A 17122-nucleotide genomic window follows, 5' to 3' on the forward strand; every position below is an offset into this window, starting at 1 on the left:
GGAACTTGCAGCAGCTGTAGAGAAAAGATTATTGTTTTGAGACCTGCTAATTTTTACCCTGTTTATTCCTAGGTGAAAATAAACTGATAGGGGATCTCTTAGTGCTGGGTGGAGCAACACTGTATGGCATCTCGAATGTTTGTGAGGAGTATATCGTCCGAAATCTGAGTCGAGTGGAATTCCTGGGCATGATCGGACTCTTTGGCTCCTTCTTCAGTGGAATTCAGCTGTAAGTGAGCAGATTTGAGCACCAAGGTCATTCAATCAAATGCATCTGTGGCCTCCTTTGTGGTACTAGAACCCTTTCTTCAATGCTAACCATTCCCTGTGGAGAATAGGATCTTTCATTTCTGTTGTTTGACTTGGTTTTACTTTTTGCGTTTAATAGAAATTTGCATCTGAGTATGCTGATGATCAGTAACCTTGAATTATCACATGGGGAAAGGGGAGTAAAAGATGCATCCCACCATCTTACCACTTTCTGGCCAGTGGAAACTTCTCATGTTGGCCTGTGAATAACAGATTACAATTCTTTCCACTTACGTTTCATAATTTTAAAAAGATTTCTAACCAGGTAGAAAACATGCCTTGTCAGAAGGTATGGGCTCATTCTGTGTAAGTACACTGTGATATGAAAGAAGCAGTGAAAACATTCATAGGAACTTCTGAGAAACTTCTGGATCATGTCTGTACACAAATGTACTCAATGCACGTGTCACCTGCAGGCTCCATAGTCGGAGGGTAGCTTCCAATGGTGTAACACTGTGACTCGTAAAAATGTAGTAAAAGTCACTATGTAATATTTCCATGTTTTACGCAAATCCATCACTGGTGCTTTTCATGGAAAATGATTTTTGATTATTAGTCAAAAATGATTTGTTTTACTACAAATCTAGGCTACACAGCTTCTAAGGACAGTGAGTGATCAAAACAATGACCTGTTAACTCCCCCTTAAGTAGTTCTATTTCGTTAGTCAGAGAGCTTCATATTTTTATGTGGGATCTGAGTACATAACTTAAAATGATTCGTATTAACTGCCTGCCACCCAAGCAGGTCCTTTTTTAAAAATATAAAACTCATCAAAAACAAGAGCTCAGAAATGTGTCTAATGTGACATGCACTGATATCAAAATAAAATAATAGGAAAAAAAGACATTCAATTTGCTTTTTAATTCTTGTATATACACAAATATCTGCACAATATATATGATTCTTATTAGTTCATGTATTGGCATTAGGACTGTGTCTTAAAGAGGCCTTTCAAGAAACAGGCTCTTGTTTTCTAGAAGCTTTTAGCAAGGGTATTTGTTATTATACATGAAATAAACCCAAACGGTGCCTATTGGACAAGTGATGGGCTAAGGTGTCAGAACAAATAGCAAAGAAAAGAGCTGGCTTTGTGGAAAGTGGATTATGGAAAGTGATGATTAGTGTGTTGCATGTGATTACAGTTAGAAGGAACAGGATACCAAAATGAGAGATGAATGACTAGGTGACATGAGAGAATGTGACAAGGAATTAGGGGCATAGCAGTTACCCAGCAAATGAGGAGATAATACTGCCTTATGAAATCACTGCGCTGTAGAATAATTTAATTTGTAAGGGACCTCTGGAGCTCATCTAGGTCAACCCTCTACTCAAAGCAACTCAAAGCTAACTTTGTAGTTAAGTCAGGTAGTTCATGAACTTATGCAGTGGTAACTTCAAGGAGTGAAATTTCACAGTCTCTCTGGACAGTCTGTTCCAGTGTTTGACCAATAATTTTTTCCACATATCTAATCAGAATTTCCTATTTTGAACCTGTGTCCATTGCTGCTCCAAGAAGAGTTTGCCTCTATCTTTTCTATAGCCACCCGTTTGGTAGTTAAGAAAGCAACCGTATTCTTCACCCACTTAGCCTTCTCTTCTGGCTAAACAAACCCAGCTGCCTCAGTATCTCCTCTTATCTTGCCCTCCAGTCCTCTGACCATCATGATGGAACTCCATTGTTCTTCCTCCAATCTGTCAGTGTCTTTTGTGTTTTGAGGAGTCTAAAATTTGAGAGAGTTCTCTATTTGTTGTCTCAAAAATGCTAAATAGAGAAGAATAATTTCCTTCAGCCTTTTAGCTACACTGTTACTAATGCAGCCCAGGATGCTCTTGGCCTTCTGCACTGCAGGGGCGCACTGCTGATTCATGTTCAGCTTAATGTTCCCCAGGACTCAAAAATTAATTTCTGCAAAGCAACATTTTATGCAGACAGCCCCAGCCTGCACTGTTGCATGGGATTATTCCATCCATCCATCTAGGTCCCTCTAAGTGACAGCATTATCTCCTGCTGCCTTGTGTATTGTCCTTTGCAAACTCACTGAGGGTGCAGTCTGCCCCATCTTTGAGGCTGTTCATGAAGATGTTAAACAGGGTCAGACCCAGTATCAACTCCCAGATAAATCACTACCAATCAACTGACAGCAGATTTCAATCTGCTGATCACTATTCTTTGAGGCCAGTATTCTACCCATCTTGTGGGTAATCCATCCACGTAGTCCATATCTCTTCAGTCTCTAAGGATACTATGGGAAACCTCTCATCAATCCCTTCTTTTTTGTCTACAGAATGAGACATCTCATTATAGAGGCAATCAATTTATACAGGTATGAAAAATCTGTGTTGGCTATTCAAAATCATTTCTGTGTCCTTCATGTCCTGGCAGTTGTTTCTAGGAAGATTTGCTCCATAATCTCCCCAAAGAGTGTAAGGACTATAGTTCTTGGCCTTTTTGAAACTGGTGCTACAATTTTCTCCTTCCAGTCATCAAGACTTCTTCCAGTCACCACAATCTTTCAAAGATGATAGTGGTCCCATCATCCACTAAATGCAGCATCACAAAATGAAGCCTTCTAGCAAAGATGCTCTTTGCTTTACAGACCATCTTGAATCATAGACAATAGCATATTGTGATACACTTCCTTCATATTGGCTAGGCAATGGTATGAAAGCGATGTTGTATATTTAAATTATATCAATTTTTTATTTACTAGAACAGCAGCAAGAGACGCTACTGTTTGTTTTCATTACATTCCTTAAGAATTGCTGATAAATATGTATGTATATCTTATACATTCAAGAAGGCCTATGGTTTAGTCATTGTGCAGACTAAATAATCTCATCATCTTATATGCAGAATTAGATTTGCCACACTTCAATAGCAAGTAAATCACAATTTCCAGAACGCAACTCTCTAGACAAGATTAATCTGGGAGATGTTCAAGTCCTGCAGTTTTACTGTTAGACTTGGTTTCCCACATGCCCCTTTTTGAATTAGATACTTTGGTTTTCAACCTGTGTAATTCTGTGTTTTAGACTTGTTTAAAATAGCGTCCAGACTAGAATGCAGGGTTCTGCACTGCGAATCACAGCTCAGAGAAGGTGGTTAGCTGAATGAAAAACTGGCTGGTGAGAATCCTGGTCTGCAAGAGTGTACTTCCCCGGGATGGAGAGATTTGACTTTATTGCCTCCTTGCAATTTTCTGGATCTGGGACTTGAATGTTAATGCCATGTAATATTTACAAGAGTTGAAAACGGACCTTTGCAGCTGAGCTATCTTTTGTTTTGTTTTCTGATTTTCACTGCTGTGACTATTTGATCTCCCTCTCAATGTGTAACAAATCACAGTATTCTTCCTAAAGTCAGCCTATGATATCTGCCACTTCGTGTCAATGATTTACTCAGCTATTTATTTGATACTACAGAGCCATTCTGAAGGGTGAATAGCTTAGACAGATACATTATTAATCATTAAAGTTCAAAAGCTTTCAGAACATTAAGTCAGAAAACGACAAGAAGATTGAACATATAGAGAGGTTGACATGGGGGTAGGTAGTCAGAGGGTTGGAAATAAAGCAGGACAAATTGTATGCTATCATGTCTGATTACTGTCCTGAAGATCTTTGAAATGCACAGGCACAGGGATAATGCCAGAGTGGATTAGCTAAGTCTGATTGCATTTGGTTCCTACTGCGATTTTTTTGTTATAGGGTTATTTATGTTGTTTTGTCCAGCATTTGAATTGAATGAGTGGAAGTAATTTAGCTTCTGTTCTCTTCCATAAAATTTTGCCTTCTCTTCTCTTATAGTGCAATCATGGAACACAAAGAGCTATTGAAAGTTCCCTGGGATTGGCAAATAGGTAAGAAAATCCTTCACCTCATTGAAATGTTTGCTGAAAAGCACACGGAGCCGGTCAGTATTTGTGAAGGCAGGCATGAAGCTGCACAGGAGACAGTATTTGTGACCTTTTCATCCACTGCTGCCAAAGGTTGAACCACGTGCCTCATAACTTTGCTCAAATGATCTGTCCTCCCTTTGTCATGTTATGCCCTCTTTGCACCATTAGGTTGGACACTGGAGAAGCATACAAATATAACGGAGTAATCATTCAGACAGCAGTGAAGGAAAAAAACAGTGGGGTTCCAGTTCTATGATTCAGGGCAACACTGAGACAAATAAATGAGGTGGTCATTAAAAGCCTACTTTTCCAAGGAGTGCAAAAAAAAAGAAAATGGAACATAATAAAAGAATAAACTGGAAAAATATGTGCTATGGATTTTATAGGCCCAACTCTCTTTTCTAATGGATACATGTCTTTAGGCAAATAGTTAATTGCTTTCCAAGTAGTTTTAACAGCATATAGCCGAGGTATGTGTTAGATTTTAGGTGGCCTCGTGCACAATTAAGATTTTATGGTGTTTCAGTATGCAGTGAATTGCCTTTCCCCGTTTCTGTTTGGAAACTTGTTTTGTGATTTAAAACACCCTTCTAATTTTTTTTTATTATTTTCTTTAAAAGCAAATCAACCTTTTAGGAAAGATGTCTCCCTATAAGTACTCTTTTAGCATCTATAATAATGGAAGAAATAAAAGAATACTAACAGTACTTAGCTGATATGTGTATTAGCAAAGTGGTTCCAGCTTTGTTAATTCTTTGACAATGGGTTGTTACCTAGTCTCAGAAGTGTGCAAAGACAAAGATTAAATGTGAATCTTTGAAAACAGAAAATACAAGTTACAGTAAACAGTGTTGTTTCACTGGGCCTTTCTTCATCAGTTCCTCTCATAATCTTATACCTTAAAAAAACAGTGCATCTGTCACAAAACATTGCAGTAGAAGTCTTCGAATTTTAATGGTTGAGATGTGAAATGCATGGCAAATCAATTTAAAGTATCTATTGAGAAACAGCTCTACTGCGTAATGGAAGTACATCCTGGACTTCTTTGAGATCATTAATATAACTTCAACAGTGCTGCTTGTTTATACATCATCATAAAGACCACAGAGACATAATTAATCTGGTAATGATGGAACGAGCAATGGTCATAGTAAATTAATCTACTAGTCATATAAATGCTGTATATACTTCCATAAGAGTTCTGTCATAACTCAATATTAGTTAAATGTGCCATTAAAATAAAGTCATACTTCATGCTCTGTGAAGCCATTAAATTGTCACCCAAAATTAGTTGCTAATTATGAAGAGTCTCTTCTCTTCATAAGGAGAAAGTCATCTTGGCAAGAGCATCATAGATTTGCACTTCTTTTGTTAGAGTAATAATTGGAAATGTGGCTGAGTTGAGCAAGGATAAAACATTATGATAATTATGTCTAGTTTTGTGTTCTTCCATGGCTTCCACTGAACTTTGTCTCTTTTCCATGGCATTGGCAGTGATGTAAGGTTGTTATGTAGTGATTGACAAATCTGTGTCAGGGTGTACACAGCCCTGCCTTTCTGGAATGCTTATCCACTGTGGCTGGCTTAAACCTGCAGTCCAGGGAAGTTAAATTGTCTGTTGTCTCAATGATCACAATGAAGTCAGAGCAGGAAACCTAATAAATAATCGAAGGGTGGCCTCTGGCCAGCTGCCATAACTGTGTTATTAACAATCTGTGAACTACCCTTCAATCGATGTAAAATGCAAGTGATTTTGGAATATAAAGATCTACAGCTGCCCTAGTAGGTGTCATGTTTAAAATAGGCTATGGTTCTTCTGCTTTTAAGTCTGTAATTTGCCTGATACATAGCATCATCTCTGCAGTTAGTATAAATCAGTGTAGCTCTGTTTATATCCTTGAAGGTAGGAGTACTAATGCTTGCAGACAATCTGACCTAATCTGATCTGATATAGTTTCATACAAGACCATGATAAATTTGTAGAGTGACACATAAAATAATAACAAATAAGGAAATACCAGTTTTGTTTAAGATAAAAGACAATTTGATCTTCAGGGAAGTGTCCTTTGTTATGGAGGGTTTTATCATTTCTCCATAGTCTTTATTCTGCAAAACCATTTTAAATAAATCAGAACTGATCCCAGTACATGCCAGTAGGAAAAATAATAATAAAAAAGTAATAAAAATGTCAAGGCTAAAACAAGTAACATTCAGCCAGCATGCTCAGAAAGCTAAACCAGGTGTTTCCAAGCTATGTTACGTTAGTCTTAGTGATACTCAACCTACTACAGCAAAGACAAGGGGGCTGCTCATCTGTGCCACAATGCACAGTCTTAAGACAAGATAGAAGAGAATGAGGGAACAGGTCTTGTTCACCCTGTGGAAGAGCAGGTTTCAAGAGGACCCTCAGGTGCTACCTACAGAGAGGCTATCAGGAGGACAGAGTTAGGTCCTTCAAAATGGTGCATGGCAAGAGGTTAAGAGACAACAAGTAGAAGTCGAAATGAGATATTAAGGCTGGGTATAAGGAAAGGCAGTGAGATAGTGAAGTAGGTTGCCCAGAAGTGTTCTCTGCAGTCTTCATCCTTGGAGGCTTTCAAGGCCTGACTGGACAAAGTCTTTGTGCAATTGAGTATGACCACCAACCTGATCCTGCTGTGAGCAGGAGGTTGGGTTCCTGAGCTCCCTTCAAACCTGCTCCTATGAACCTAAGTGCCCAATCCAGACACTTATCAATCAGCTACACACCAGCCAGGCCAGCTGCTGACCTTACTCATGAGGGTGAGCACTGACAGTGTTGGATTCTTTTCACCAACTGTAGGTATTGGGGAAGTGGGCATCTGATCTAGCAGAACAGGCTCCCTTTATCATCAGCAAAGACATGATACACAAATCATGCTCTCCTAAGCTGATATCTAAAAGACGTTGGACAACCTGCCCCCTAAAATTTCCTGCATCTCTTCATTACATGGGTGTTACATGCATTTTAAGATTTAAATGAAATGGCTCTTTGCATTCACCCCAATAGGACAGCTACATTTTAAGCAATTTTCCCCTGGGACTGCAATATTCTTTCGAAAAGTAGCCTGTGAAGTATGCACAGAAGTCTGCCTAAGAATATGAGTACCAAGTCAACACCATTAAATGATAAATAAATCAATTGAGAGCATAACCCAGCAAAGGGGTTGATTTTGTCCATTAGTTTCTTTTAAAGGGTTTTTAAATAAGTGGATCCACAAGCAGAAATGGAATACTCAGGACTTTATTTTTTTATTATTTTCTGCTAATTCCTTTCAGAACTCTGGAAATCAGATTTTCTGTGACTTTTAGTTGATAACAACAAGTTCTGAAGAGCTTGCATGAGTCTATATTTAGGCTGCTGCATAGATCAGCTGGGAATTCTGCAGCATGCAGTAGCATAAGAATTGTCATTTGCATAACAGCAGATGAGTGAAGTGTGTGCTATTTTTTAACTTCTTATTGATTAATTTCCTTGGGATTTATCAAGTAATAATTGAATCAGGGAAATCTTTCCTAGTAAGTTATTTAGTTTTTTAATGCAATTAGATTTTTACTGTAAAGTGTTTTTATTATATTAGTGTCTAACAATCCAATTGTGGGAGGCAATGTGTAAACATGTGGGAAGGAATAGTCTCAGCTCTGGAGAGCTTTCTGTATAAAGGATGAAGAAAGACAAAAAGTGATAGAGGAGCAGAGGGGCAAAATTGTGAAGTGATTTATCAAGTGGCAGAATACAACTAGTTCCTTGATCACTTTAGTGCCTTCTTTGCACATTCATCCACTGGTTCATAGCTCCTCTGCAGTGGTTCATATCTCCTCTGAAAATACATTTGCATTCATTTTGTGGGCACATTTCCACAAAATGTAGCATCCTCCCCCCAACTCAGCTGAACTCAGTGAATGGTGGGGACATACAACTCTTTACAACCAGATTTCATAGCCCAGAATGTGTCGTTTCATTTAAATTAAAATTGGATATGAGAAATTCACTAGTAATATAAAAAAACATTCTAAAAACAGCATTGCTATCATGGCAGAGAGAGCAGATCTGAAGACCTTGTGTCCACTGCAGTGTTGATAAGGTTTCCACTTGTTTTCATGTATATTTAGAATGCTGTGCTCAGTCTGCATGCCTACATGTGGAGCTTAATAGTTTAAATCAGTGTGTTTTGGAAATGTATTCTTCATTCTTTTCCAAGAATATGGGAAATTACTTTGTTTCTTGTTTCTCTTCCCTAGGGTTGCTGTATGTTGGCTTTAGTGCCTGTATGTTTGGGCTCTACAGCTTCATGCCAGTGGTCATAAAGAAAACCAGTGCCACTGCTGTCAACCTCTCCCTACTCACAGCTGATCTGTACAGCCTCTTCTGTGGATTATTCCTCTTCCATTACAAGGTATGTGGATGTATTGAAGGATGTGAAGTAATGAAGGATGTATTTGAGTAAGAGCTGTATAGTTATTATCAATTATCAGTGCAGAACAACGAAACAAATGAAGACTCCAAGGTTTTTTGGGGATCTACACAGTAAATGTGTAGATTTTTATACTCCGTGTTTCTTATACCAAAGCCAATTTTATTCTATGATTTCCAATTGCTAATTCAGTCTTCTTTTTATGAGTTTTAAGATTTGATTACCTGTATAGCAGCAACTAAATCACCAATGTCATTTTACTTATCAGAAGTAACTTTCAACTGCTGTGACCAGATCCAGTATAGTAGCAGGTAGGAAGGTATTCTATAAAGCATTAAAAAATTTGAAAGTTTTTTGTTTGTTTCTTTGTTTTTTTACATAGTGACAAGATTGTGTCATTTTGTGCTGATTATGAAATTATGACTTATAACTGTTCATGAACTTCATCTTTCTTCCCAGCTAACCCAGCACGCAAATAATTTTCCCCATTGCTTTCTTTTTTTTTTTTCTTTCTCTTGTGGCTTTAAGGATTTTGGAGACACAAAACAGAAGCAAATATAGAAATTAAAATGAAAAACACACTGTAGTGGCTATAAGCTGTTTCACAGGTCTATCCTCTATGATTTGATTCTCAATTCTTTCCATGGCAAACTTCAAATTTCAAGTTTGAATTAGGTATTAGTTGAAAATTGTTATCCCTGTTAATAATTTAGTCCAATTTGTTTTATGAAAATGTCCCCCAGTGGTGCAAAATGGAACTTTGTTACAGGGAGACACTCAGAAGGCAGTAGGATTTGGACAGTTTTGAGTTCCCCTTTCCTCAAACTCAACAAAAAAAAAAAAAAAAAAGGTGATGTTGCATAACTTAAACTTCAGCACCTAAAATGCAGAGTAACTGCAGAAGGCAAACTCTGTACATTAGCAGAAATCGTGTTTTCAACTTTATTGATGCACTCTGTCTTACTATATGTGCATGTCAGCTGTTTACCACAGTAGCACCTTGATCTCCCTTTAAGACTCCTACTGAAAAAATCCACAGTAACAGAAGGCTCAGACCTGGAAGATTTTCTGATGGAAAACTGTCTCATCACCTACCCTGGTACACAAACTAAGTTTACTTCTAGATAATTCTGAAATACTTCTTGTTGTGCCTTGAGTATCCTTTAGTCTGAAGTATCTAAAGTATCCCCATATTGATACATCATGGTAAGAACCAGCCACACTCTCTCATTTTTAGCTCCTAAGACGACCCATCCTGTCTCCCTGATCACCTACTCCTCTCTGCACCTCATCCAGTTTGAATTTATCTTTCCTGAGACAGTCCCTCCAAGTCAAGAAGCAGGACAGCCCCTCCAGCACCTTGTGCAATGCTCTTAAGATATCTCCCTGTTTCTCCTGAGAACATTGCCGCAAAAGGCCGTGTTTACTTTTATCATCTCTGCTTTTACTTCGGGATGCGTGCTCAGTCCTGCATAACCCTTGTGTGTCATTATTCTGTTCTTCTCAGCCAAAGTGCTGGTAAGCAGAAGACCTTTGTCAGGGCTTTGTGCAAGGACCTTGGCCTGAAATTTAGCAGTAATCTCTGGAGTTCTCAGTGTCTCCTTTCTTGGCCTTAAAGCTTACAGGGCTGGGGAATTAAAAAAAGGGAGGATATACTTAGAGGATAACCAGATTAAAAAGCCCACCTAATTATCTGGGTACTTTTTTAGTTATTGAGTTTTTATCCTTAGTCCTTTAGTCAGATCACTTTCTCTTCTTCCTGGTTTACTGTCAGACATGATTTTATATGAGGAAGTAGAACTGTGAAGTGTGCAACTTTCAGTCAGCTGTGAAGTCTAATATGTTGGCCTTAAACCACTTCTATTAATTCCCCTCCTAAGACTGTGTACTCTGCTTGTTCTCCAGATTCAAATAAACAGTTTCATTCCCAGCCCAGCTGTACCTCTCCTTCACATACAATAAGCTCCTTCTGCTTATTGCTGCACTGACCAAGGAGCGAAGTCCCACTTCACTAGGAAGCAAATGGTTTTATACTAAATTAGAATCAACTGAGTAGTTTAGTGCCCCTTGCAGAATATAGTTTTATGAGGCTTTCAAGAAACAGTTATGATTTTTTCCCTGTGCTGTTGCTTTTATCACCAGGCAGGTTTATTGAACCTATAGCAGTAAATCTACGAAAATCCATGGAAAATGTAGGAAATTAGTTTAAATGGGCTTTAGAGCCTCTGAAACCTAACTGAGGAGAAGATTACACTTGAAGTGTTTTGATTAGTTAGCATTTCATCTTTTTATAATACAGAATTGCAATGTTTTGACATACAGGGCAGCAAGTTTATAAACAGCTGCTTCTGTATTCTTTATCCTATATGCCAATAGCTTTGTAGCGCACTGAAGAGTTCCCAGGCATTGGTCTATGGAAGCTAGATATAAGGAATGTTAACTTGACGCTGCTCTGATGATGTGCTGATAATTCGAAATATTAATTACTTACTGTATTAAACTGCAATGATTTGTGACTTTCAACTTGAGATAGACACTGGTTGTAGGTCTAGATTGTAGTGCATCATTTTAAAATTGTTTGCATCCCTCAAATAAAAGCTCTTGGAATATGTTTTTACTTCTTCTTTAATTAATGATAGAGCCATGTATTCTAATAGACAAGGAAAGATATCTGACCTCTTTGTGGCTGAATATTGGCTACTGAAGTAACTTTTATGTGTATAGCTCTGCATTTTCATCTTCAATCCTCTTTTTCTTAATTCTGACCATATTTATTTTATACATTCCAGATAGTCAAAACTGTCCTGGCTAGATGCTATTGTTTCATCTTCTTCTTAAACAAAGTTAAGTTATATCCTGCCTTTAAAAGGAAGAGCTTAAGAGACCTAAATCACAAAAAAAGAAAGTAATCATCATGTTATGTCTTTTTATCTTTTATATCACACTTTACATCTTCATTTTGTGTCTGTCAAACTCATCTCTTTGTTTGGGCTTTGCCTTGTCTGTTGGTTTCTGTGAGCAGCAGTCACAGGAGCATTCAGGCTGCGAGGGCCCTGATGAGCCCTGCCTAAGGTTTAGTCTCATCACATACAGTCTGGAGGTCCACATTGCCCTCCTGGTATGAGAAAGCTTCTTGCAATCCGTGCAGCAAATCCAAAGGGCTGTTTTGCTAGCTGGCTTTCAACTGTGTTTCTGTATGCATGATGTGAAGCCTTTGAAATGGGAAGATGCAATATGAATGTGAGGAATGCAGTGTACAGGGATGTCTAAACAGGGTCTAGAGGAAATTCAAGGTTCTGAGGTGATAGCATTCCCTTTCCCTAAAAATCGTGTTTGCCTTATTAGAGTCTGCAATAGCCTTCATTATCATGGATGCACCAATACCAATAGTGTTAGGAAATTCAGGGCTGATTCTCCAGTTGTAAGGGATTGGAATAAATATGAACAACTGTTATTTTTTGGCTTGGAAAATGTGTTTTGATGTTTTAGTCTCAGCCTTAGGTTTATTTTAATGTGAGTTTTTAAATTTCATGCTTTTCATTTGCAAGCCGTATGGTGTACTTTAGACATTTTAAGCAAATTGCATTCTCGCTAAATAATCTAAGCAGTTTATTTTATGTTTTCCACCTGCTAGAGCATGCACACTGATTGCGTTCTGCACCAGCAGGTCCAGTCACACTATATTATATCATTACCAAGAAAGCTAAGCACAGGCAATTATATTCTATCTTGGCAAATTCGTTCATTATTTTATCCAAGATTTAGCTATTAAAATTCAGAGTTTCTGGAAATAGTAGCAATTTCCAAATGACGAAAATGCATATGTTACATAATAAATCAAGGGAGTCAGGTGTCTTGATTTAGAACCATGGAGAGCAATGATGACAAAGCACTTAGCTGCGCAAATAAGCAAGTTATTTAAAACCCTTCCAGCAGTACAGACCTAAAATGATGCTACCTGACACCTCACTTACTGATGGTTCTGAAGATGACATTTTAATGTTAATTATAACAAGAGAGTCTCTGCACTGGAAAGGAGCAGATGATAACCTTCCTATTATATCAAGAAACACGCTATAAAGGACAGTGTTTTTTAACATAATGGAGAAGAGGAGATTGTTGGCTGCTGTGCTTCAAATTCATTTTTGCTGGCACAGATCCTAAGCAATGCCCATGAATTATGGATTTATATAGACCTCACTGAGATGACTGTCTTGCCCTTACTACAAATTCAGGAAAAGATTAAGGAGCATCCATTAAAATAGCATTCTTTACCAATTCTTCTACCAAAGCTGGTACAAGCTTTTCTGCTGACCTTAGTGGACTTTAGTTCATGTCCTCGATTAGGAAAGTTTAGGGAAAGAGATGTTTATTTGTTAGCTTTTTTTTTAACTTGTGGCCATTCATAAACATCTAGTTTTTCTGAAACATCTGACCATGGCTAATACTTCAAATCTGGTGCTCATCAGAAATACCCAAGGCTAAGTATAAATTGAAGTCAAGGTCAGTAATAGCCTTTTTTAATTCTTTTTTCTTAACAACACTTGTTAGTGGATTGACACCTAGACTTTGATGTTGGTGGGGTCTGTGCTGTAGGCATTATCATTGTTTCGGGCAGAGCAAGCAGTACAGCCTAAACAACTAGGTTTTAAAGAATTACTTCCTCAATCATATGTGTCAGGATATTTCCCCTGTGAAATCAGATATGCAAACAGCTTGACCCATAAACTCTGTTTGCATGGAATTTAATCTTATAGGGCCTTTTCCTAGTGAAGGTTGCTGAACGTTTGAGAATAATGATGAGAAATCACATTGCTAGCTATTTTCTGTGCCACTGATATGTGCAGAATCCTAAGGGTACATTTCCCTTTCTTTCCCAGAATGTGAAATTTCTCTTAGTTAGACTCTCTCTGAATAACTCAGTTGTTGTGAAGCTGTATTGAGTATAGGCCTTTTAACCAAGTAGCATTTTTAAAGCTTATTTTTCAACAATATTTTAAGTTAATTGTTTTTAATTTCATTGTGCAGATTATAGTCAATTAGAAATAGTTCTGTGAGGAAAAGTCAGGTGTCCATATTTGAAGAGCTGGTTTGAAGTGGGGGTTGGGTGTGTCTGTGGTCACACTTGAATATTTCTTCCTGTGACGAAAAAAAGAACCATATCAGCTCACCATTTGTGTGAGGATGCAGGATGAGGTACATTAAAAAATATCGGAAAAAAAATGACACTAGGGAATAAAAAGAAAATGAAATGCTTCAAATTACTGCACTGCCTGTACAGCAAATGGTTAACAATAGTCCTGATATGGCAGCTTTCTGAAAATACGGCCTTATCAAAAGGATTTATCCTCCTTCCACAATGTTGCCTTGCAATCAATTCTTTAGTCACAGAATTTAGTCACAGAATTCTTTAGGCGCCATTTCGGAGCCATCCAAAATCAGTGCATAAGAAGCGTCAGTTGTGTTGCAGAAGGTGAGGTGGAGGCTTCAGTTTCAAGAACATTTTTTTGAGATGAGCTAGCGCTCATCAGCAATTTCAAATGCTGTAAGTAGTTTCAGTCTGGGCTCTTTGGTCTCCTGTTTTAAAAGACTGCTCACAACAGAGTTGGTTAGGAATTTGCCAGCCATATATGCTTTTCATTGAAAATGCTTTCCTATGAAAACAGAAATGCAAAATGAAAACATCTTGGTTTGAGTATTCTCCCAGAGAAACATGGGCATCTCTGCAGCTCACCTAATAGGTTGCAGTGGAGAATGATTTCCAAAGTTTTTAGAGTTTCTACAGCAAAGTCATGAGGCAGACTGCTCCAAAAGGCGAGGTATGCCGGGCCAGGAAGATCTCAGACATGAGCAAATGTGAGTTCCTCAGCTCATCAGTTCTGGGAGAAAGTGGAAGAACCTTGGTTTTGCATCAGGAATCCCAGAACCTCAGACTCTGTACCAAGAAGGACCTTTTAAGATTTCCAGGCTTTCTGCCATGAAGATAATCCTGGCAGTTGCGGTCAGCAGTTACCAGTTTCCAACCAGCATACTTTGTTTCAGAAAAAAACAGCTTTTGGTGTTTCAGAAGAGAGAAGCAAATACAGCTTTTCAGTCCTTGAAAGTGCTTCAGTTTATACTTCTCATCTCAAGTTAGGATGATTAAAAAAAAAAGAGCAGAAAAAAACAGAACAAAAGCCAGAAATAGTTCATAACTACAGCAAGGGAACAGCAAGGAGTTCGTCTACCTACCCATGCATGAGTTTATGTTCTGTTGACTGTATAATTTAGATGTCTTAATATTCTTTGTGAATACCTGATTAACAGGGTTTACTACAACAGCACTGTTCTGCACTTTGCTACTGCACACCTGGTTGTCAACTCATCGCATGGTTTTTGCTTTTTTTTATATTGATGATTAGATGGCATAATAGGTCTTTTCTTTCCCTGTTTTCTTTTTCTCCTTCCTATTCAGTGTTCCAGCTCATAATATCTGAATGAAATCACATGTTTCTTCATAGCATAATTATTAAAATGTTAAAAAGATTTGGATGTAGTTTCAAATGAGCATTTTAATTTGATACATTTGCGCTCTTTTAAAATACTTTTATTGTAAGTAAAAATAATTTCTCCTTTATATTAAGGGTGTTTGGGACCAGTTGAAATTAATGTGTTCACTAAGTGGAACTAATTTCAGATTGAAGTGAACAGTTTATCCAACTGGATTCTCATGGAGAAAAAAACACTACTATGTGACCAACTGAATTCTGCCTTTGGTCAGATTGGATAGCAAATTGCCTAATGGATATTGACTACTCAGAAGAATACATTGAATTAGAAAAGAGTTTGAATGTTAACTATAGTAAGCAAATGTTCCAGACAATACCCAGAGAAATTAAAGAGCCAAAATCTGGGCAATCTACTTGCATTGATGGTCAGACCTACTTGCAATGAACCATTTAAGTGTTGTAAACTGTAATGTACTGGAAAGGGTTTTACTTACCTCATCGTGTGAATTTGTTGATTTTCACATGAAATTATGAACTGAGGTTTTAAGTCCTAACATAGAATCTGTTGGTTTTCTCTCATGTTTGAAATAAAATAAAGAAAAACTGCAAAAAAAAAAAAAGTTTCAAATATATCAATTTCTCTACATAGCATATGCTGTATTTAGGATTAGTATTGCTTAGTTTATTATAAAATATTCTTTCCTGTGTGTCCTGATCAAGAAATCTAAGAATTGTCTTTGGAGAAGTAGCTAACCATGGATAAATAAACAGAATACTCTTGTTCTACTTGAAGAAGGCAATTCACATCAGTATCATGGGGCTTGAATTTAAACACCATGCAGAATACAGAGTCCACCAAGTCATCACTGATGATCTGGCAGGGGTAGGATAGAAAGAGGTTAGAAGCTGTTATCAACCACATATACATTCTCTAGCTTTTTCTTTTTGATATTGCCTTTAACTCTGTTAAAAAAAATACAGATAGAAAAACACAACAAAGGCCTACTATTTAAAGAGCTAGATCTTACTAACAGCATACTTTTTTAAATGATAACTCGGTGAATACAAAAACAAAGACCTAGAGGTTTTGTGAAGAAGACAAGTTCATAATTAGGTGTGAAAAGAATAAAATAAATGAGAACCTCAGCATTTTCTAATGCAAGCATACTTGTAAAGACAAGGGAGTACGACAAATGAGTTGAGTTACGTACCTCAGCAATAATTTACAAGCCAGAGGAGAGAGAGACAAAAAAAGTCCTGGATCAGCAAACCAGAAGCTGCAGTCAAGAGCTTAAATATGGTTCAGTTATTAAAAATGTACAAAGATTTTCAAATCATTGTACAATCAAATGTTATTTCCACCTTAGCTTGCATATGGAAATAAAGTCTAAAAGTCCCCCAAAGACAGATATAGATTAATCTTAGAAAGCAAATGCTAAGGGTTACAGGCAATAGCTGTATTATAAATTTGGAGATTCTCTGTGGAATTGAATAGAAAAGAAGGTAGAAACAGTTAGGAAGAGGAAGTTCATTATTCCGAGTCAACATAAAACAAAATAAAAGAACCTTTGGTTTAACCCTGAAACTATATGGTTATTTTCTTTCACTTTTCGTAAATGGGAAATTGGATAAAATGTAACCTCGTTCACCAAAGATAAATCATGCCAGTCTAATCTGAGGTCTGTCTGATAAACTAACAGATTTTGCTAGGCAGGAGAGACGCAGCAGATCTAATCTGCAAGACCTTTGTATGGTGTGATGTAGCAAATCGCCAATTACTCCAAAGAGTAGGATTAACACTATAAAGATTGTAAGATAGGTAAGAATCTGGATAATGAGGCTAAAGGAGAAAGCAATGTGCTAAGAGGGAAAGAGCTTCCTGGGAGGACCTTGCTGGGAGGAACTGGTGAAGTTTCTGAAGAACTGGTCTGAAGAGCAGGGCTGTGGACTGACTGGAATAATAGCTTTGGCACGAAAGATAAGAGGGAGCTG

General features: G+C 37.5%; 1 protein-coding gene across 1 annotated transcript in view; it reads left to right on the forward strand.

Annotated features, from left to right (window-relative positions):
• The window catches only part of SLC35F1 (solute carrier family 35 member F1), a 221345-nt gene that overhangs the window by 193813 nt on the left and 10410 nt on the right, over positions 1-17122 (forward strand). Inside the window, exons 5-7 of the mRNA XM_088522718.1 lie at positions 73-229; positions 4118-4170; positions 8470-8624. Of these exons, the coding sequence (XP_088378844.1) occupies positions 73-229; positions 4118-4170; positions 8470-8624 (365 nt within the window). The remainder of the gene's footprint in view (positions 1-72; positions 230-4117; positions 4171-8469; positions 8625-17122) is intronic.

This window comes from Tinamus guttatus, unplaced genomic scaffold, assembly GCF_059628265.1.
Source record: "Tinamus guttatus ecotype Peru unplaced genomic scaffold, ASM5962826v1 Tinamus_guttatus_pri_ptg000010l, whole genome shotgun sequence".
Lineage (NCBI taxonomy): Eukaryota > Metazoa > Chordata > Aves > Tinamiformes > Tinamidae > Tinamus > Tinamus guttatus.